This window comes from Lycorma delicatula, chromosome 5 (genome assembly GCF_047948215.1).
Source record: "Lycorma delicatula isolate Av1 chromosome 5, ASM4794821v1, whole genome shotgun sequence".
Taxonomy (NCBI): Eukaryota; Metazoa; Arthropoda; class Insecta; order Hemiptera; family Fulgoridae; genus Lycorma; species Lycorma delicatula.
Window position 1 is genome coordinate 97,940,973 of NC_134459.1, and position 25,146 is coordinate 97,966,118.

The 25,146-nt window shown below is 29.4% G+C and overlaps 1 protein-coding gene across 1 annotated transcript in view; it reads left to right on the plus strand.

Moving 5' to 3' along the window:
• The window catches only part of LOC142325715 (nephrin-like), an 885,014-nt gene that overhangs the window by 528,001 nt on the left and 331,867 nt on the right, over positions 1 to 25,146 (plus strand). The window contains exon 4 of the mRNA XM_075367746.1: positions 2,846 to 2,956. Within this exon, the coding sequence (XP_075223861.1) occupies positions 2,846 to 2,956 (111 nt within the window). The remainder of the gene's footprint in view (positions 1 to 2,845; positions 2,957 to 25,146) is intronic.

Here is a 25,146-nt window from a genome sequence, read left to right on the forward strand (position 1 = left end):
ACCTTTCAGTGTACACTACATTTCAGATGCCCCTCGTGATATTTCTGTGAAGACCTTTTTTAAATTGTTCAAAACACTGAAGTTTGAATCCATTGCAATTATACATATATGATTTTAGTAAAATCGTTAAGTATTTTCATATTCTACTCAGGTGATTTAAAACAATCCTCGAAATATAGTAGAAAGTTATACTTTTTCTTTACTTTGAAGATCAAACAGATTTTTGCAAATTTTATACATCACCTAAGACAATTTTATATTTGACATTTGTTTTTTCATAAGCAATTAGGTATTTTAATTTTGGTAAATCTATACAACTCTTAAAATATAACCGAAAAACGAAAGTGCAGGCGTATAAAATAATTTTTTTCTACAGAATGCATTTTTATATCAATAATACTCATCAATCTTATCCTCTATTTTAGTTGTGATGGTGTTTTAGGTATAACATTGCTTGTTTTTTTGTTATGTAATTCTTGAAGAGATTATTTTGATATTTTACCTTTATGTTTAAAGCATTTGGGGATAAGAACGGTACATATTAGAGTTTCTTCCTTTGACTGTAATGTTATTCGTTATTCATCTACTCCTTGTGGTAAACAGAGCTAAAATACCACTTGTAGAATTAAATATCATTAATACTTTTAAAACACTTGAGAAAATGATATAGAAAATCATTTTTTACATACTTAAGAAGGCAGTGGTGTACTACTTCTACCTCATTTACCTTACCAACTTTGGCTTAATGTTTTGTAATATTTATAAAATACCCCATAAATATCGTTATTATTCTAATTGGAAACACTCAATAGCTGTGTTTAATAATTCAGATTAACCTTCAGTATGAAAATAAATTTTTCATTGTGGTTTACATGTGTAATTTATTAAAACGTTTCTCATTACAGAAATCTTAGCACAATTTCAGCTTATTAATTGTAATAAACACTCAACAATTTAATGATATTTGACTCAAAATATATGTACTTCACTAAATGGAACATAAGAAAACCTGAAAGAAGTTAGAAAGGTTTTTTTTTATAAATAAAAAAATACAAATTAAAAATTGAAATTATTTTAGTTTTATTGTAATTATTTTAATTAAATGTAAATAATACTTTTTACTTTTCCAGCAAAATAGTTATACTATATAGATTTACAATGTAATTTAACAGAAAATGTAATATTCGGGTCAAATATTACGTCGGATTTTCTACGACCCCTTCTAAAAAAGCACAATTTTAGTATTGAAAAATTTTGGAAGGATGTTTGTACGTACGTACATCTGTATGTTTTTCTATATGGGATATTGATATCATTGAAGCTTTTGGCCCAATTTGTCATAGGAGCAGGGAAAACTTTATGAGTCCATAATTTAAAACATTTACTCAAAGGGAAAGTAAATATTTCCTGCATAATTTAATTTTATTGAGTGTGAAACTGCTAAGGTGTTAGTGTGATCTGATGGTATTAGTGGTTTGGTGATGTTTAGTTTTATTCAAACCCCCATACAGGGAGAGGGACAAAAAATACTTTTTTATTTTTCTGGATTCAGATTCTTGTACTAATTAAACTGTTATACTACATTATAATTTAATTATTATTGTTATTGAAAATTATAATTGTCACTTTGGTTATATATTCGAGCAATTTTATTCCGGGGTAGAGAGGAAAAACCTAAACTTTTTTTTCTTTTTTCGTCAGTTATCGGTTTCCTTAATTTCTTTTTAAACTGGATTACCAATTTTTATGAAATTTTGTATGATGATCTCCAAATCTCAATTAATTTTGGTTGAAATTATGCGAAAGGATGAAGACATACTGTCACCGTAGATCCAACATCTAAAAATTTTATTCAACAGAAAATAATTTTTACACAAAATTCTTAACCTTACGTACTTTAAACTCTTCGAGCTATTTTCCTTCTAAACAGTAGTCTGTCGACGGTATACCATATAGTTACAGAAGTTATTCATATCTATGCCAGCTTTTTTTTGAAGAATTTTTAAAAATATTTTTATTTATGATTTTATAATTTATTAACAGTACATAATCTGTAATGTCTGTATGTAAAATTCGTTAGATATTTTAGATATGTGCATGATAGTATGAGATTTAAAATCTTAAAGAAATTAAAAGATATATTAAATAAAATCATATTTTTTACTTTATTGATCACATTTTTTTGTCATCTTCATCAGTGATATAACGTAAAAAATTATTCGAAATTAACTTCTGAAAATGTCATCCACATATAAGAAATTTATTAATTAATTTTAAATTTATTTTTCTAAATATTTATATATTTTTAAGCATAAATATTAATCTAAATCAAGAATTTATTAAATTATTATAATAAAGAAAACTGGATTTGTTTTTATTAAACAACTTTTTAATAAATATTTTATTAACCTTTAATTTTGAAATATTGGGCAGTTACGTAAATTGTACTTAATATAAATGGTTTTAACTTATAACGCATAATTTAAATACGTTATGGAATTTTTAATTACATCTGTGCCTAACTAGGCTTTGAGCTAATATTACAAATAGTTGTATTATATTTTATAATTAAGAATTTAATTGGAGGCAAGGGATATTTTAATACTCCAGGTACTAATAAGAACGAATTTTGATCGTTATCAAAATTAGTTTGTTTAAATATTACATAAATGTATATTTATTGCGTTCTCTTTACATGATGCCGTATTGGGAGAGCGGTACTGAATTAGTTACATCATTCTCCCACTTCTATCGTGGGACTAATTCCCGACTGAACTTAGTTTAGCGTTGAATAATAATGTTAGTAATTAGCCAAGATGAATAATTGACGATTGTCGGTTTGCAGTGCCACCGGAATATCCTGTCGTCATGGATTCCTCATCAAGACCAGTCAATACTACGCTTGGGCCATACGTTGAAGGGTCAAACGTTTCATTAACATGCAGAGTTACCGGAGGTAAGTGATCTACAACTATATTTTATTAGTTGTAATTGAATTCATAAGTAATATTAATTTCCAATATACGAGTACTTCATGTTAATGTATAACCTTGTTTAAGACAATTGAGTTGCAGTTAAATTTAATTAAAAACTAGTTTACTGCTTTTTAAAAGTGATGGACAAATTTCAATTTTTCAGCTTGTTGATTTATAAATTACCAGGGCTTTACTTTTATCGTGATTTTCTCATATACTACAGTTTCTATTGAATTTTACCTAACATATAAACAAAAATTATTTAGAATCTCAATTTGAAATTAATTCGATTGAAATTAACGGTGTCGTTTCTTTTTAACCATTTTTAAAACAATAAAAGTAGGAGGTTCTCAATAATATCCGTATAATTTTTTTTTTTAAATATAATATATGTTCATAATTTTATCAGAAAAGATGGATTTCAGTGATAATTATTTAATTTTCTAATTAGTTCCACTGATAACCCTCTTGTTAGATGATCATCCATAAAATTTGAATAAAAGTTTTCAATGAATAATTATTCAAATAACTAAAATATAAATTTTTCTGACCCCTTTCCTTAGTGCTCAATCTGTAGTAATACATACCGTTTTATATTAGCCTTGTAAAAATACTCAAAGAAATTTCATGAAAAATACTTGAGAAACTTACGTCAGAAGTAATACATTGTTTTGCATTCTAGAAAGCCTTAGATCATATATGATATCAAGCTTTACGACTTTCATTATTCTCCTTCAGTTGTTTTTATAATGATACAAGTTTTTTAACGTGAAAATGAGATAAAGGGAACGGACGAGATTAAATTTCTTGGTGTGATTTTTTATGAAAAGCTGACTTTCTCGTCAGCTTTTTTAATTACACTAAGACAAAATGTCTAAGGAAAATTAACGTCTTTAAACTCACAACATCCTGCTAATAAACGCATCATTCTAAACACACAGAGAATAGTTGTTGAAGCTGGAATATGGGTCTATTCTGTACGGCTCTGCGAGAGAAAAAATTAAGAGCTTACTAGACTCCAATACTTGCATTTGAAAACCGTAGTGGCATTTGTCCCCAGTCCTATACCAATTATATTAACGAAATCCAATGAACTCCCATTACATTGTAGGAGAAAATACAGGTATTCAAATACGTGGTCAGCAAGACCCATCTCTCCGTCTGCTCAAGGCAGGTGACCAGACCCCCTTGCACTTAAGAATTTGAGAAGAAGGCCTTACCTCAGCCTTTCGGGCTGAAACTGCTTCGCTATCAAACTGCTTCGCTATCTCCAGGAACTAGGACTGTTTTTTCCCGAGGATTTTCGGAAAGGAAATAGGACGCGCCATCAGTTGGCTGCACGCATTTAGAGAGATTGAATATTTACGGTCTGGAAGACGTATAAACGGGACCCACACTACTGATCCGCTACGAACCAGTTTAGTGAGATGACTAAGAAGTACAATGGTTACATGCACATCTATACAGACGGCTCTGTCTCGGCCGGCGAGTGCAGCTGTTCAGTAATGCTTCCTGATAACGAGATAATGCTTAATGTCAATTCCTTTGTGTTCATTTGCGAGGCCTACACAATTTTCTCTGCTTTGAGATTTATTGAGGCCAGCAGTGACGAAAGCTTTCAGATAATAAATGAAATTATGAGTGTAATTGAGAGCTTAAGCTGCAGACGTTCTGAACCTGTCATTCAAGTATTCTATGACATCCTCTCAAAAGTAAACAAGACAGTGGGATTCGTATGGGTCCGGGCTATTGCGGCGTCTTCGGAAACAAACGCGTTGATGAGGCTACCAACAGAACGGCAAAAAATGACCTCCGATTGGAGTTAACATGTGAGAGCCACTTCACGGGGACAGTTGTATCAAACTACGAACTCAATGGAATAAGTTCTGGCTGCTGAGTCCTCCCACGGCCTTACATGACATCCGGGAGAATGCCTTTGAGAAAACTTTTATCCCAAAAAACAAAAGTGACTACGTTATCCTAACTCGGCTGAGGATTGGACAGAAAAATCTAGCCCAGGCTCATCTATTTTGCTCTCCTCAGCAGAACTGTGAGGCGTGAAATATAAAATGGTTCGTAAGCCAGAGTTACTCATACATAGGCTTAATGTTAGGGTCATCTCATCGACAATTAAACCAATCAGATAACCCAATCAGATGTAAAGGCTTTACTCAACCGGAAGAAGTACATCAAAAGACTTGCGGTTTCTCTGTGATAGTCGTATAGAGAAGTTAATTTAACGGTTTTGTTTACGTGAGATCCCTTACTGAGTAGCGTGTGGGTAATAGTCTACTAGTGATGTTCCAATATCTGTTACCCATTTTTTATTTATGTTCCAGTTTGTAATCCAATGTTTGATTTTGATTGTCCAATTATTTATGAACACTTACATTTAAGTTGCTAATGATTATTATCTTTGATGCGACTATAAACAAACAATGGATAAAGAGTCTGTTACGAATTTTTACATTGAGGCAGGGTTTTCTGTACGCCTAATCATTTTCTAAATATAAATAAAGCTAAAATATGTAAAACAAACTTTATTAACCATTTAAAAGTTTTAGTATTTTTTCGCAGGTATGCTAGTTTTCAGTATTGGAGATTTTTTATAGCTTTTAAGAAATAACTATTAAATAAAAACTGGGATTTTATTATATTTATTTTTTCATTCTAATCTTTAAGTTCTGCATATCTAACTAGTAATAATAATAATAATTATTTTTTAATAATAAATTTGAATAAGATCATCACAATAAAATAGTGTTTTAATCACTAAATTTTCATAGCCGAACTCTTATTACAGCGCTCGTATCTTCAAAAATATTCAAGAGCTGTATCAGCAAGCCTTTAATTCTTAAGCGTCAAATAAAAAAACTCTTTAAAAACTATTATTTCAAGAAAATGCATAGAACTTAATTAAATTCTTCGTTGTAAGATTATTTCAGTGACTTTTTTAATACTTCCATGTTGTTAATTTTTGCTTTTTTTTTTTAATAAGAATTTTTGTGACAGATTTTTCTATAGTTTATTTTATTATTCTTTATATTCATATTAGTAAATAAACACTGACGCCACCCTATTGCCATTTTTGATTTTATTCCAGTTGTTTCTTTTTATGAGGTTCTGTTATTGTCTAAGTAAATTCAGGTTTACGACTACAATCCTTACTTATATCTACGTATTTTATGCTAAGTTTATGTCTTTTAGTTTCAATCATTTCATCTGTTTTTCCTTTTTTCTTTATTCGTTTTCCTTCGGATATGTAAAAACAACACGATACATTTTGTTTACTTTATAAATTGTAATTTAATACTACTATCCTAAATTCAGTTGTTTATATTGTAAAAAATAGAAGCTTTTTTCTTTTTTTTTACTTTTTTTATCTCTCTCCTCAGACCTGAACCCGCAATTAAGAATAAATAAAGCTCCGGGGGGTGCTATCGCCTCAAACTACCCCGCCAAAACTCAAGGTCGCACCCAGGTAGCTGGGACCCGACCTGGGTCGAGAGGTCTCAAATGGGGAGACTCCATAGGGATTCCCCACCCCTACCCCGTAGGGGAAGACACCAGCCTTGTAACGCTATCGCTAGCCACACCAACCCCCACCGTTTCTAGCCCTGATGGGCTTTAACGGGAGTCGTCTTTCCCCCTCAAACTTTTTAGATCTTCTAGTAATAAGCCAGGCCTCCTTGGGATGCCACCGATGTAAATGCCTCGGTAGATATTTACATCAGTGATTTATAACTCAGTTTTTGCTTTCGCTGCAGGCTTGATCCGGACGAAGGGATCCCCACCGAGACTCAGGTCTTTACGCCTCGCCACTAGTAAGAAACCGCCACAGGGGATCCCTGTGGTGGTTAAAAATACCGATTACTTTCAATTTTTCGAAACTATTCTGATTTATTTAAGCTTCAAGTAATAATATTACATTAAAATTTCATCATAATTCAACTCCCACTACCAAAAAATCTTTGGAGCTTTATATTGGTTGTACATTTTTCATTGGAATTTTCTTAATTTCTTCCATTTAGCATATTAAATGTAGGAAAATTAAAAAAAAAATTTCTTGGAAGGTGAATGTAGAAGTGAGGGAGCAGAAAATATAAAAGGATACGGATTTTTTAAATTTTTATACATTTTTGGTTTGTTTAAACATATGATGAATATTTTGTAATAAATATTTTTCAATGATTTTTAGGTTAAATTTTTCTGTTCATTTATTTATAATTTAAGAATATAATTTTCTTTTAATAATTCAATATTGGCTAGACTAAATATTTTTCAAATTTAGCATCTGACTTCAATATAAGAGAGACAACGACAAAGTTAGAGTAGGGTTTAAAAGGAAATTAGAGTAGAGTAGGTTTTAAAATTTAGAGTAGGGGTTTTAAAGGAATAAGGGGATAAAAGAAGGTTCAGGGTTCAAATGGTGTAAATATTTCGCCTACACTTGAAGCTAAAATTTTATCCGTATAAGTTTTCAGATCCTTAAAAGGATAAAGAGATATTACGTGATAAAATATTTCCTAAAATGATCTTAAAAAAAAATAAATTTTTAATCAACATTTTCCATTTTCCCCAGATTTTTTTAATTTTTTGTTCAAGCTTTCATTTCATTTTATTTTTTGGTGTAAATGCTTTCAATAGAAAGTACTGTAACCATTAAATTTTGGGTTTTAGTTCTGAAAAGGGTAAATAGTTGAATGAGAAAAAGATCCGATCATAGGAAAAGATCATAAGATAAAAAATATCAGACAAAATGAATGGAACATGGTTGAATCACTTCTAGGAAAATAAAAATAATTCTCTAATAAATTTAGGTACGTCATTCCCCTTTTTTTAATTCGGTGTTACGTGATTTTTTAAATGTATTTTTATCTTAACTCTATTTTATTTTAATCTATCATTAAAATCGGTTCAGATTACTTTCGGTTGTTTCATAAAAATTCAATTACTGTATATTATTATATTGCATGTGCTTACATTCCAAATTGTTCGTGTTTTGTTTTACATTGTAATTTTAGCACTATAATACGAAGGTTTCATGGAAGTTCTTAATGCAAAATAAGTTATTATTATCATAGTTCTCATCTAAGTTTTATTAGTAGTTAGCATTAAAGAATTTAAAATATTTCAAACACTTTTAAAATTTAATAAACTTCTATATTGTTTAAAATGAAAAATATATTTATAAAAGAAAGCCTTTATTACCTTAATGACTAATTAAATAAAATAGATGTTAAAATAATAATTGAATTCAATGATTATTATACCATTATAAATCCCATTTATAAATATTATCAGTTAATAATTATTAATATTAAATTTGTTAATCTCCGTTAACAGGTGTATTTTTCACCCAGAAAGTTCTAGTTTTTTATTCTGGTTATATCTGGAATTTTTTATGCGGTTTAAACATTTTTTTTTTTTTAAATGGAGTACTATAATTACTACTTCTCGGATCTCCATGGCAGATTGGTAGCGTCTCAGCCTTTCATTCGGAGGTCTCGGATTCGAATCTCAGTCAGGTATTGACATTTTTCATACCCTACAAAATGTCTAATTCATATTTCCACGGAACAATCTTTAAGCTTTATGTGAGTAACTAATAAAAAAAAAAAAATAAAATAAAAAAATTAGGGGTTACTCCTTGTAGAATTCCTACTTAAATAACTTATTTCATCACTTAAAGAATGATTTAATAACTAATGAACATTTATTTTTGGCACTACAGTTAGTACAGGTACCTGATCTCCTTTATAAGACCTCTTCAAATTCTTCTATCCTCCGCCTGACATCTCCACCTTCTGATGTTCATCCCCCTCGACATTATCAACGATCTCTACCTCGGCCTTACCTTCCTTTGAAAGTTTTTAGGGCTGTCAGTTCACATCTTCCTTGTTACTTGATCCGATGCCACTTTTAATCTACCTTGCAGTCAAAAGCATAGATCGTGGATACCGGTTTTCTTTGGTGGTTGGGTTTCAATTAACCACACAGCTCAGGAGTGGTCGACCTGAAACTGTAAAAGACTACATTTCATTTAAATTCATACAAATCATCCTGTGAAGTAAACCTTACGTTGGTTTCGGAGGCTAAACAGAAAAGAAACAAAAAAAGTCGAAAGCATAAAGTTGTTCAAATGTACTATTTGTTCACATCCTCCATTTTACATTCTCATTCATGTCCATAACATTTTTTTCATCTATCTTTGCAGAGTAAATTACATTCGTACCAGTCAGTATTCATTCTTCAGATCCGAATGTAACAACTGTCCTAATCAAAATTAAAATCTGAATTTATAAATTCAAATTTGTGCTAAAACTTTAATAAAAGATTATTTTTTTTGCGTTTAGAATAAAAAAATGCAAAGGTTTGTAGATAAATTATTAATGAAAATCTCATAAGTCACATGAAGAAACCAGGAGTATTGTTTTATAATCTCCAATCATTTTAAATAATATTTCATAACATTACTAAAATCAGCATAATCCTTAAAATTATCATTTGAAATGATTTATAAGATAATCATTGTGGAAAAAAATATATATTTAAGATTAAAAAAATATATATATAAAAATGTACAACTGTTCTCAGTTTAAAAAAAAAAGTGAAATAAATATTTTTATTATTATGTTTTCTTTACAGACAGAAATTATTACACTCTTGATTTTAAACAGTATGTCGTCGTTCATTTATGATTTCTGTTTTGTTTATTTTCTTTGTTTGCAGGGTTGTATTTAATGAAACATGAGTAAATATTAACGGATAACAATAAAGTTCTGATACATAAATTAGTATTTTATCAGCCTTTTTCCACGTTCTATGTTCCAGTTAATAAAATTGCAAACCTAATAAGTGACCATCCAGCTAAAAAAACATAAAAACAAAGAATTTGATTAGACGATACAAAATAAAGAAATTAACAGTTATTTAATAATAATAATAAATATTTTTTCTAATATTATTTTTATATAATGAAAGTTTTCAATATGTTTATTACGTTGGCGGCTGAAACGTGTTTATTTTTCAGCACAAAAATTGAAAGATTCCTTTTTCTCTAAACTCCTTTTTTGTCAAGAATAAAAAAATAAATATTAAAACACGTGATAAAGAAAATTTACATTTTATTTAAAATCAACATTTTCTTATTTAAAAGTAGGTAAAATGTAGCCTTAAATTAGTTTTACAAAATGGAAATTGAAATAAAATATGAAATGCATAAAAAGTAAAAAATGTATTCTGAAGATAAAATTTTCATATTATAAATAACAGCTTAATTCTTTCAAAATTTAAGAATCTAATAAATTATTTTTTTATGAAAACCATATAATTTCTTGAAAAGTTTTTTTTTATGATCAGTATCATTAATTTTTGAAATAGCTGAAAAAATTACAGAAATTTTTGGTTTAAGTTTACCCTTCAATATGAATTACAGTAAATGTTTTATTCAGCCTATGTAGTTCAAATAATCTATCAACGAAGATGTCCCTTAAGGAAAGCTAAGCGTGAATATTTAATATCAGAATAAAAAAATATCTTATTTAAGCATGCTTAGATATACATGGTTTACCAAAATCTTTACTTAATAATGTGCTAATCCCATTTTGGGTAAACATACTATTTACATCCCCTGAAATGCGAGAGATGAATACCTAATGGTTGCGGGACGTATTTGCGTACTTCTTTGGGTAGATTTCTCTGTCTCGTTTGCGCCCCTTTTGGAGGTTAGTCAACCCTTTAATGATGCCTAACACTTTCCAATATATTTTTTCCTTTCCTAAACTTTGAATTTTATCTTTGTCTTGAAGCTCATGTGCTCTACAAAAAAGATAAAATAGATACTTTATCTTTTTTATGTTACCGCATCTGGTTTGATGGGACAGCATTTTTACTTTCCCAGCTATATATATATATATATATATATATATATATATATTATATAACTATGCAATATACTAAACAAGGGAAAGTTTGCTAATCGGGTCAAATTTTGCATGTCGGTGTTTTTGCCGATCTTGACTTTTCATGACCCCTCTCTTAGCAAAAGACACAAATTTAGCACTGGAAATCCCGAAAGTATGTATGTCAGTACGTTTATTGGATTTTGATGATATATCCAATATAGATGGAACAATTTGGATAAAATTTCGGATGAATTCCGTGTACGAGGCCTTGATGCCACTTAATTTTGGTCACAATTGGTCAAGAGAGCAGGAAGGTCCATACTTCATAAATTCCGTATCTCAAAATCTTACTGAAAGGGAAGATAAATATTTTCTAGTTACCCTTAGGAAACTAAGATTCTTCCGACGACATCTGGTGTTATTCAAATCTCCATAAAAAGGTGTAGATAATAAAATTTTTTTTTTTTTTTTGTCATTTGGAGACTAAAAGTCACAATATTTCACTAATTACATGATTCCATTACATTATTATGTCACTCTGGTTTCGTATTTAGGTAAACTCATTTGTGGTAAGATACTAAGGTTAAATATTTTGTCTTTTTCTTCAGTTAACGTTTTGCTTGATATTTTTACACAGGATTAACAGATTTTAATGAAATTTTGTTTGATAACTTCTGAATATCATTTATTGAAGCAATTTAATACTAATTATTATTGGTCTGGGGGCTGGGAAGACAATGAGACCCGTATCTCAAAATATTACTTAGAATAAATTTTTTTTTACAATTAAATATCTGTTAGAAAGCTTTAGTATGATATTGTGGTGCCTTCTTAACAATCGCCGAATTACTTTCAATTCGCAATACAATCTGAATAATTTTCAATAATATGGGTTTCAACTGACGATGAAATTCTTCTACATATGTTTCCTGTGAATTAAATTTAGTATATCCTTTGAAATGTTCATACATTACTGGAAAAACTGACAAATTGGATTCTACAAATAAGATAAGGCAATAAAATTATTCTAAGTATAATATAACGAATCCAGAAAGTTATTAAAGGTAAGGGCTTATTAGTAAATATCCTTCCCAAGTAATAGAATCCTGACGGTGAATTCCTTCGTAACAACAGTTCTGGCTTTTAAAAATTATTTAATTTTATATATTTTCATTTTAGACTTTTGACTTTTTATATCATTCATTATACAAATATATTTCTCAAAAAAAGAATGTTTATGGGATCGAAATTCCGTGTTTATAATTTACTTATTTAAAAAAATTCATTATACAATTAGTAATTACTACTTAACCAAAAAATGATATAAATTAAACTGTACTTAAATTGTTTATGAATTACACATCATTTTTTTTCAGAAAAGAAAGAATTTTTTTTGTAAATTTTTTCTGGATATTGAGATGAATTTTACATGTACAGTTTGTTTGAATATGAGACTTACGCGCTGCCTACTGCGCTACCAAGGCACCTAGTTTGTTTGAATAGTTTAAAATTATATAATAAATGAATGCTATTGTGATCTATTAAAAAAATTATCTAAATTTAAAAAAAATTAATTTAGTTGTCAGCCGACTAAAACAAATATTACATTTTTGGTTAATGCTGTCAAAATTTCTTTTATGAGTGTTGATACGATATATCCAAAGAAAATTAACATAAATTTTTACTGCAGGTTCGTAAGTTGTAAGTTGTTTTATTTTGATAAGACAGGTTGTTTATATTCACATAAATTTACCTCAAACTCATCGTGAGTTGATTTTCCTCCCGGCAGGTTCTCTCAGTGTACTTTATACTTTTGGTCTTTTTTATTTTCTTGTTGCTGAAGTTTCTTCTTTCTAGATGTTGTCTTTTTTTCCTCACCATTTTCTCAATAACCTGCTTTAACAGCATTCTTTTCTCAAGTACAGCCCAATCTAGTTCCTTTTGTTTTGTTCTTTATTGTTTCTATTAGCCTTCTCTATTCACCTGTCCTTTTTATCACCTCTTTCTTCATGTTATCCTCCCATTTATCTTCATGTACCTCAACTGCTTCCAGTCTTTCATCCTGTTTCCTAATTGTCAATTCTTACGTAGTAGTATACTCCAAACAAAATTTCTTTTTTTTTCAGTTTCTGACATAGTGGCCTATATATCAGCTTTTTCTCTTTTTTAAGGCTACTATAAAAAAAAAAAACAACAATTGTTGTTATTATCGTTTAAAGTAAATTAAGATTTCGATTATTATTTATCAAGATATTTTACCAATTTTTTTGTTTTTTTTCTTAGGATTGTTCAATTACAGTTCTTAAACTGATATTTTTTCTCTTTCAGTTTCAATAATCATATTCTATTATTATCTTATATTAATAATTTAAAATCCGTTCATAAATTATTTTCCAATATAATTTCCTTGGATTCTGCTGATAAAGATTTATAGATTTTATGACAATTAACTAATCTTAATGATTGTGGTATTAATAAATTATGTTTTCTTTTAAAGATTTTAATTAAAACTTTTATATGTAACTATATTTTCACAATTCTCTTTATTTGAATAGATTCCTGTACATAAAATGCTTATCATGCATAAAAAAAAATTAACGATGAATTGGTTGAAAATTTAGAAAAGAAGAATTTAGTATTATTGTTATGAAAAGAGTAACTGACAAGTTAAACGATTTTAAATGTTTATAAAAAAAAAAAAATGTAATTTTTGCTTTTATAAATTAATAGTTAAATCTTATATTAAAAAAAGAATATTCTTATGAGATTTATAGGAAAATATTTATTAGGGCTGTGTTTGGTTGGTTCATCCTATCCTATACGGATATGAGAGCTGGGTAAGCGCACCTGGTGTGGATCTATTTCCACAGCGTTGTTCCATTTAATACTGGTACACCTGTGCATCCGCAACAAATGCTACGAAACTCTATTAAATACTAAATCTACAATTAAAATTTCCAGCTACTCATTTAGTACTACTTCAACTAGATATAAAAAATTTATTTATATATATTTTTTTAATATTATTTTTGTAAATGGGAGAATTTTTTTTAAAATAATAATGGTAGATGAATCTGTTGCACATTACAACATTTATATAGATGTTGTGTGTGTGTGTGTGTGTGTGCGCACGCGCGATTGTATGTGAGTGTGTTTTGTTTCTGTCCACGTATATCTGTGAAATAGTGCACAATTTGTCGCATCTTGCGATAATTAAGTCTTTTCATAAATTATGCCATAGCAAAGGTTGTTTTTTTTTTTTGTTTATTAGATACAATGTTTTCAAAATGTTAAAAATAAAGATTAAAATTGAAATAATTTATATAATTTAGATGAATTTAAGTTGTTCCCGAACTGTTAGTCATAACAATATAGTTTAAAGTAACGATTAAAACCAATTTTGAATACAGAAAAGTAATTTATCACAAAAAAAAAGTTAAAATTAAAAATTAATTTTTTTATGAGATTATTAACACAGGTTTCTCTAATTTTTCCGAAATCCAGTACTGATCTTCATATGTTAATGGTAGATAGTTTTTTTCAGTTATGTGCGTAGTCATACAAATATATCTCTAAAATTATTTTCCGATAAATCACAAATCATTCTTATACTTTCAAAATCTTCACGAACATAACATTAAATTCTAATTTAAATAACTATGAAGTTAATTATTTAAAAAATTCAGTTAATTTTTTTTTCTATTTTTCGAAGTCTAAAGACAGTGCATCTTTCTTCATGAGTAGTCCAGAAACGACTGATCACATAAATGAGGGAATTGCTTCTGGTTGATCACTGGATCCCCAAGTTAAGATATATTTTTAATTAGAACCCTTCAAAACATAAATGATTCGAACAGTCCAAGAGATATTAACCATCTCCGCGGAAAGCCTAATTAGGTTCAAAGCCGAATTAGGTTCAAATTATGATAATTTTCCATGTGGTTATTTTTTTTTCAACCCAACATACATTGATATGCAAACCTGTAGTGAAATCATCACGGTTTTAAGAACTACAGATATTTTGTATAATTATAAAAAAAGAAAAAAAACCAATTCAACCTTCGTTGAATAAAGATATGGAACTTGTCATTAGTTTAAAAATGTTTTAAATTTTAAATTAATAATTTTTAAATTAAATGGAAATTCAAAGTTTTACCCGGAAAGCCACTGAAGCCTTTCAAAGTTAATTATACAGTTTCTTCTACAATTGAATAACAGTAGCATTCAAACAAAAACAAACGGGGTCCATTTTTGTTGGTTTAGGTATTATCTTTTTTTTGACCGTTTGGGCAAACGTGTTTAAATGCTGTACCTTGTTCAACTCCAACCATTCTCAGTCGAGTCGATCCTTCTGTCGTTATGGAATCTATCGTGAATATATGTTTTTTAATTTGTAATTTCACGGTATTAAATATTCACGGCAGTAGATTTATACAAAATCATGGATAAATTTTTAATTAGGCATTAGCGAGAATTAAGTGATAGTGAAGCATCAACAGGTTCATAGACGAGTCCAGTTCGAAAAATAAAATCAAGAAAATAGTTTCAAGAATACTTAAATTTTTGGTTTACCGGTACTGAAGTAAATGAAGAAGAAAGACATTTTGTGTCATTTGCTCAAAAATTTGGAAGCATACAGCACGAAACCTTATAAACTTAAACGACATATTAAAACGCTTCATAGTGAGTACCATAACAAACTGACAATTCTTCGAATTAAAATTTAAAATTTTGTGAATGGAAAAGCTTTTATTAGTCTCTTACAAAGTTTCATAAAAAATAGCCAGATTAAAAAGCCTCACAACGCTGGTGAAAAGCTTATTTCGCTAGTTGCATTTAAGATTGTAGAAACTATGTTTAGAGATAATATTGCCAAAACATTGCAGTCCTACCTTTATCAAATGATTCTGTTGCCCGTTGAGTCGGTGATATAGCTGAAGATGTATAGCATCAGCTTTTCGGAAAGTTGCGTGACAAATTGTTTTCAATTCAGCTTGATGAGGCAACAGCTAGCAATAAAGGTGCTCATTTCATTGCGTACGTTCGATTTGGTGATGATATGTTACCAGTAGAACTACTTTTTTGCAAAGCAATAGAACTCAAAGCAACAACACTCCATTATTTGCTATCTTAAATGATTTTATAGACGAGGCAAACATAGAGAAAAAAAATTTCATCGGAATGTGCACCGATGGAGCTCGTTCAACGTCTGGACGATTCCGAAGTGTACAAGCACTTGTGAAACAAAAATCTTCACATTGTGGACCCATAAAATCTTCTCTGTAGACACATTGCATAATCCACAGCGAAGCTCTGGCTTTCAGAGAAATAAGTCCTGATCTGAATATTGTTCTAACAACAATTGTAACCAGAGTGAATTATATAAAAATGAAATTTCTAAAATAAAAAATCTTTTCTGCACTTTGTAAAGACGTGGGTGCAGTACATTCTGCGTTACTATTTTATTGCTAGATAAAATGGTTCTCACGTAGGAAATTTTTACAACTTGTTTATGAATTGAAGAACAACATGTGAAAGTTGTTTTTTAACCATTGAAAATCACTTAGCCATGCTGGCAGAGAATTTTAAAAAGTATTTTCTTGCTGATGAGAACTGATAGCAAGTTACGAGTGGGTTACTAATCGATTTCGAAATACTCCCGAAGAAGAAATCGACTTCAACTGCCGAAGAAGAAATCTTCGTAGACTTCACGGCAAGTTGTGAAATTAAAAGACAATTTAGTAATAAATCACTCTTTGAGTTTTGGGCACGGGTGGATGATAGGTTTTCTGCACTGAAAACAAGAGCATTTCGTATACCATTACAATTTTCAACATCCTATCTTTGCGAAAACGGATTTTTTACGATTGTTGCGTTGAATATAAAATATAGATCTACCTAAGCATAGAAAAAAGACTCAGAGTGTATATTTTCAATATTAAAGGTTTTTTCTAAAATCTTTGCTCTGCAAGCCAGAGTTTTCTGTGTATTTTCAGATAATTCTTGTGTTATATTACGAACTCTTAACAACGTCTATGAGAAGAATTAGATAATCTCTCTTCCTCATAATACTCCACATAAGTGACCTTGTAGCACTCTCAAAAGCCTTTTGAGAGCGTACACTTAAAGAATGTGCCAATGTGTTTAATTAGTTCTGAGCTTATGCGTAGCAGATTTTTATGGAGATGGTGGCTTTTCTAACTGTTGAAATGTTATTTCAACTACACTGTTTAAATATGCTCCTTCTCTGATTACTTCTGAAACCTGTAGAACATACCACAGATGTTTATAATATACTATACATTGAACTTTTTAAATTAAATTCAAATGAACGGTCTCTTATTTACTGATTCAGATGTTTCATTATTTTATAAGTTACAGCCTGTCGCCCGTGAATATAATGTATGAAAACTTTCTCCAAAAAGCGCTACCAACGGCTTGTAGCATATTCCAGCTGTGGGGCTACCACTTTAGAGCCTCTATGCTTGTCCTACGTTTCTTTTAGAGACTCATCTCCTAGGTTCTTCTGCCCTCTACATTGACCATCTCCTCGGCTGTGGTTAATTAATAGCAAAACATACTCGCCATGTCATTGCCCTTTCACTGAACTTATGTGATTTTTCTTGAAAGTAGACTTCTCACAGGCTACACTATCAGATCCTCTGGTATAACTGTCTTCGTCCGGAACTGCTTATTTGGTTTAGCCTTATTTGCAGCTAATCTCCATATCTGAGGACGATTCGCTATCTGATTCCTACAACTTGCCTGCTAGCTGAGGCTTAACCCCGAATAATTTTGTTAATTTTCATAAGATGTTTGAGCTGTATTTGAGCAGTATATTTTTCTTTTAGAAAATGGTTTTACTTAGTGAATATTTGAATTTACTTAATTCATTGATGCCCTTACTAATAAACAGGTCGAATTTTACTGGGAATAAATAGTTCTCGTCTATTTGGGAGTTTTTCTTTGCGTAGCTTAATTTATTTACATCTTTCTGTATATTAAAACAAACTGTTATGACCAAGACAACTTGTACTTATAGTATGAAAGAGAAATGAAGTATTTCAAATATATTTTCACTAATAATAATTAATATTTTTACCTAGTTATTGTATGAGCGTGTATGCATTTTGTTATGCAATCTTATAAACACATACAGGTCAGAATATATAATATATAATTAGCATAACTGATCCCCGTATTTATTAAAAATAACAATATCACAACTATTGTAAATTGAAAGTTAATTAAAAAGTTGACAACACAGTTGGAGAACTATCCTGTCACGCGGTTTTTTTTCTGATGCACGGCTTACCTATACACAATTTAATATAAAATATTTATTACTTTATTTAAATTGAAATTTTTTGTACAGCTGTACGTCAGTACTACATTAGCGCTCCTTGTGGTGAGGGAAGGTAATATTGACGCAGTATATCCATTTAGCCAAGTTTAGAGCATTTTTTTGGAGTGGGGGTGTTATTTTGCAAAAAACGTTTTTGCATATATTATTTATTAATTATTAAAAAATGTGCCTAAGAAAATATGAATAATTAGGCGAAATATCGAGATACTGAGAATGACCTTGCTTTACAGCCTCACCCCCTTGACCTTTTAAGTTGGAAATTTAATGGCATCAAATCCCCATATAGAAGTAATCTTACCAAGTTTGGTCAAAATCGTTTCAGTAGTTCTAGCTCTGGAGATATAAGGTGTGAGGCATTGAACACACACAGACAGGTACATCCAGAAAATTTTCACCTGGTTTTATGGGTTCCTTTGGTGTCAAAACGTCAAGATCCGGTGAATATCGCATACGCCCAAACTGGACCGATTACAAAACTTTCTCTTCTACATCTATAGCACTAGACGGGTAAAAAAAAAAAAATCCCTTCAGATAAATTTGCTTTAATAATATTTAGATTGAATAAATTACATAAATACTTAAAAAATTTAAGTTATAAATACACTAAAATAAAAAAACCCGTCTGCATGGTTACGTATGATGCGTTTAAAATAGTATTGAAAAGGTTAAAGTAAAAATCCTATAATTATTATCTTCTTTTATTATCATTTTAATTTCTCATCTCTTAAGATAATTAAGTGTTTCACCTGAATACAAAGTTAGCGAAAACTCAAAACAAAGATTACATACTGAAGTTATCTTAAATTCTACAACTTTTCTGCATAGCTTATCTCAAAATATATTCTTATCTCAAAACAATACAACCAAACCATTTTGTTACACATTGTCTGTTTTTTTTTTTTATTATTTATTTCATAAAAGTTTGATATATCTGTAATATAATCTCCATTATTAGTTACGTAATAATAAAACAAGTAACAAAAAAGTAAAAAAAACGTATTTTTGTTACTGTATTGTATTTTCTTTTTTTTGTTGCTTTTACGACCTCATAGGATCACTTTAGTTCAACTTCTGGGCCAGTCCATTCTGTAATCGGTTCTTATTTCCGAATCGTATTAGTTGTTTTATTCTTGCTTCTTCTTTTTGCCCACATTCTTTTGAGGCATTCTGATCTTTGGCGCCTGTCCTAATCTAAATAGACCCTGTTGGATTTCTTTTCAATTTTAAGTTCAAATGTTATCATATTAGTTTTAATTAGTTTATCGTACTTTCCCGGTTTTGTGATTTTCTTTTGAAATTCTCAACTCTTCTATATCTTTTCGGACTTCCTTTATCCATTTCGGTTTTGTTGTTATTTCCCAGTATAAGTTAATTATTTAATTAACAATGTATTTTGTTTATAATATATATAAAAAAAAAAAATTATTTACACTGCTATTTGTTACAAGAACGTTAGTTCTAAAACGTTCGATATTTAAACAACGCCAACTTTTTTTTTGTAATAGTATCACTAGGTATTAAATTAAACGGATTTGAATACTAGATTGTGGATACGTTTGTTTGTAGTTGGGTATCAATTAACACATCTCAGAAATGGTCGACCTGAGACTGTACAAGACTACACTTCACTTACACTCATATCATCCTCTGAAGTAATACCTGATGGTGATTCCCGAAGGCTAAACAGGGTGGAAAATGGTATTAAATTAAAAAAAAAAAAAAATTAGTTTTATTGAAAGATAAGAAAGGCACTAGTCATAATGAATGCATAAAATTATAATTGTAGAAGAAATAAATTATGTTACATAGTTCACTCATTATATTTTTAATTTATAATCATGTAATTTATTTCTACATTTTACTTTACTACAGAAAGACAAATGAGTGAGCTCTAACGTAAAAAGTAAAAAATATTAAAAAAAGTAAGAGGACCTTAATTAACGAACCTTCAGAAAAAAAGCAGGTAACAAAATATTACAATAAATCTTCCTCTTAAATGAAAAAAAAAAACTGATTAATGACGGTCTTCACCCATGAAGAAGTTTAGTATGATTTTTATACGTTACGATAAACAGTTGGTCCAGCCTGATCAATTATCCAAAGATTGGTTATGAATTAAAAATGTATTAATATAATATTTGGACAATGGAAGAACAGTGAAAATGTATTTTCCTCCATTTATATAATCAGTCTTGTTGTTAGTGTTCCAGCATCATACCACTTGATTACATATTGCGAAAAGAACACTAAATTTTTTTCATAAACTGAATTATGATTTCATTCTGTATCCTTGATGAAGGCTGATGTATCCTTGATGAACAGCCATGATAAAAGCTGTGTCATACAGCCTTTATTGGTGCCCAGAGGTTTCTCATCTATTTCTAACTTCAAAAACCTCATAGTTTTGAGGTTTTTATAATCAAAGATTATATTAGATTACATTACTTAACATTCATTATGGATCGGTAAACGAAGTTAAACTTCGTTCAAGAAACTTATCCTGTTTTAAAAAAAAAAAAAATTGACATCACAAATTCCATCTTTCTCTGACAGTCCGTTATTCCTCCTGCAAGTCTTGGTAATCATTTTATTTTATGCTTCTTCAAGCTATGATTCAGGTGGTCTCCCACATTTTCTCCTTCCTGGAATTGTCCAGTTTGATGTTCGTTTTGGCTATCTTTTTTAACCATTTGTGGGCATGTCCAAACTACGTAAGATATTTCTCAATATAACATTCTGTTATTTTTCTTATTTCCTCTTCCCGCAAATATTATATTTCACAGCTTCCTCGTAAATACATCCACTTCAATAGCATTTATTCTTTTTTATACTTCTTGATCATTTCCAGTGTATAAATGTATGTCGAAACAATTTGAACTACATTTTGATATATTCGAACCTTGGTCCTATTTCGATACTCACTGCCCAAAACAGATAACTCAGTTTTTGTTTTTCTTGACTGACTTCTGCTTGGTATTTATTTTTTGAATTTCCTTCTGCAGATTCTGCAGTTCTTCAGGTATTTATATTCTTTATATGACAGTTCCAATTTATATCATCGTGTACTTGCAGATCTATCACCTCTCCTCCAAATTCTAGATACTTAAGTCTTCTTATTATAAGTATAATTAATTTAATAATTTTTTAATAACTTTTTATTCGCAAGAAATAAAGAATTCACATTTATACTGCACTCTAGTATTTATAATGTAATGTCTCTTATTTTGTGTTAACCAATATGCAATAAAAAACTATATATGTTTAAATAATTAATCTCTGTTAATGGTATGAAGTGGTAAAATTGGAAGCAGTTTAAACAATTTTTTAACAGATTTATAAAGGAGAAAGATTAGCAAAACGTAACAATATTCAATATTTGTAGTTTACTCGATGAGGTTAAATGCGGTATTAATTTTTAAAAAACAGTGTTTATACTCGGTTACAGTTATGATATTTTATACCTGATGTATGTAGTCTCTCCTTAGTACCTCATAAACTATTCCAGCCGGAATCCAACATTTTAAAATGAATATTTAAAACATATATACTAGGAGTATATACACTAAATTCTACTAAAATGAAACATAGCTTGTCCTTTATTTTATTAATCTGGACGGAAGCGCGACTTTTTATTCAAGGACATGGATTACATCTATACATTTTTAAAGAAAGTTTTTAATATTAACCATTAAAACTAGTAAAATATGAATAATTCGTCATTATATAAGAATAAATTTTATATCTTTATCCTCCATTACGTGTATTTAATTATATATTAGATAGGATTGAGAGGTTTGACAATAATTGATTTCCATATCAGCCTCAGATAGAGCTTTTTGTACAATAAAGCTGTCTCAAGGGCTCTAAAGATATCTTAAATTATTAGTTTACTCGTATTCCACCTTCAAATCTTCAAAAGAATTAAGACTAGACAAATAGATATAGTAAAAATAAAATAAGTACCATTAAAATGACCTTACAAGAAATAAACAATCCTATACAAAGAATGATTCCTGGCTTTTCCAGCGATAGACCATCGATTTTCTCTACAGCTCTTCTAGAGATTGGACTATATTTATATTAAAATATTATTTTTGAATAATACATTTTGTTTTAAAAGTATTTACTTGAACATTCCTTACAAATACTAGAATGTTATTTCTAGTACCTGAGAAACATTTAATGCCTTTTTACCTCTCATTATTTTGTTTATTGCAGCCAGTTAGCTTTTCTATTCTGCATTTTTTTGATACAGCATTTACTCTTGTAAACTCTCCTCATTAATTATTACTTTTTCACTTTGTGTGCCTATCTGTTCTTCTCCAAGAACTCCAGTCTCTTTAATGTCCGTATCTCATACACTTCCACATTTTTTCTTACTGTAGTAGAAATAACGATGATGGACCACTGAATGTAAAAATAGGAAAAGAAAAGATTATGGAGGTAAAATAATTTTGTTAGTTAGGAAGTAGAATTACTAAAGATGTACTAAGCAAGAGCGATATAAAATGCCGAATAACACAGGCGAAACGAGCATTCAGTCAGAAATATAATTTGTTTACATCAAAAATTAATTTAAACATCAAGAAAAGATTTTTGAAAGTATATGTTTGGTGTGTAGCTTTATATGGAAGTGAAACTTGAACGATAGGAGTTTCTGAGAAGAAAAGATTAGAAGCTTTTGAAATGTGGTGCTACAGGAGAATGTTAAAAATCAGATGGGTGGATAAAGTAACAAATGACGAGGTGTTGCGGCAAATTGATGAAAAAAGAAGCATTTGGAAAAATATAGTTAAAAGAAGAGAAAGACTTATAAGCTACATATTTAGGCATCCTGAATATTGGAGGACAGGTAGAAAGAAAAAATTGTGAAGGCAGGCAACGTTTGGAATATGTAAAACAAATTGTTAGGGATGTAGGATGTAGGGGGTATACTGAAATGAAACTACTAGCACTAGATAGGAAATATTGGAGAGCTGCATCAAACCAGTCAAATGACTGAAGACAAAAAAAAACTGAAGATGTTTTACATCCACACAAAAGTACTCTTCCAAAGTAACTTTTCAACACTACATCTGTTATACTACATAATAGCTGTTTATATATGTTAAATACTTCCTTAGCCATTGATATTTTTGATTTTGTTCCATTTTTACTATTATATTCTTATGTTAAAATTGTACCTAAGTAACTATATGGTTTTATTTAATCAAATTCTTCCTTATTTGCAACTAGACATTCACTGATTTATTTCCTATTTTTCAATTTTTAATTCTTTCTCTTACACTGATTCATTTTTCTTTTGTAAGATTAATCAAAGCAGGATTTTTAAAAAAAATTTTTCTTTATTTTAACATTAACGCATTTTTTGAAGCGTCCTGGTAGAAGTGTACTTTTGAACGGACCTGAAGAACTAATGCTAAATAAATATGGTTGAAATATTAATATGAGAAGTTTTACTGTACAGATGTGTTGAAGACTTTAAACAGTAAGGAGATTAGAAATGATTATGAATTCTAATCATAAAAATTCAGATGAAGAAAACCAATTGATTGGTACATTTAATAAAACGAGAAATGTTGATTAAAAATAATGCTAGATAAATCAGTATCAAATGGAAATAAAGTTGAAAAAAAACAGTAAAATTATATTTACAATTTAAAAAGAAAAAAGGTGTGTTATAAAATAGAAGTAGAAGAAAATCGAAACGAATATTTTTATCTATTTGACTCGAAGCCGTTAATTAAAGGTTCTTGTTTATGGTTGTTTTGTAATAAAGTGTTTTGTCAATTAAGATGGTAAATGATGATGATGATTACTCTTAACCTTTGTTTTAAAACATGGATTGTCATGAGGTGACCGGTAACCTTACTACTTGGTTTTCGCAGATCCGTGAGAGCATCGGTAGCTTCACAAAGAATTCATTTCAAATGAGCTTTCTTTCAGTCTGGCTTGTAGAAAATCAATTATTTAAAAAAAAACTAAAAGGATTAAAGAAAAAAAAAAAAAATAAACCTTAATTGTACCATTTTTACGTTTTTCTTTGCCTCAGATGACAATAATAGAATACCTCTCGGAATAGCCAACAGATCATAGTGGTTTTATTGAACCTGGTAATTTCGTACGTAGTTTCATTTTACAAACCGTGTGTGTTTGTTATTATTCATTGATTCATTATTCTGGTAATTAAGTATTGTGTGTTTGTTGTATATTTTTAAACAGTTTTTTATGCGTTTGTTTGCAGTTAAATAAAATATTAAATGTGATTTTTCAATTGAACACGTATTTAGTTTTTTATCTTTCACCACTCTCAAGTAATAGAAGCATGGATTTTGTCATAATTTTTTGAAGCCGTACCAAACTCAAAGTACTGATGTATATCGATGAACGTTTTTTTATCTTATGAATTTCTAATTTGTATTTTAGTACTTTTACCTAGAATACAAATATTTCTGCACCATTAAATTTCGTTATATCGGACTTTTCGTAATTTTATTTTTTTACACTCTTCGGTATATTGTGTACACATAATTTTATTAAATTTTAATCTATTTTTCTGCTTTTGGTTTAAAATTTCCGTTTTTTACTTACTTCTTTAATAAATTAAACCAGTCATTTTACAACTGCCTCTATTATGTTAACGTGAACATTTAAATTAATGTCCAGCACAACTGCATTATATTCTAAACTAAGTTTCAAACTTCTACATTTACCCGTCAATCAAGGGTAAAACTAATAGTTTTGATTAAAGTTTAGGGCTGTTGAAGTTAGTAGTGGTCGGCTTGAGACATGGTAGATCAACTGCCAAACTGCGTAATTGAACTTATCATAACCTATTGTAACATAGGATATTCTTTGCGAAGGGGGAAAATAAAACAATTAAAAATTATTGAAAATA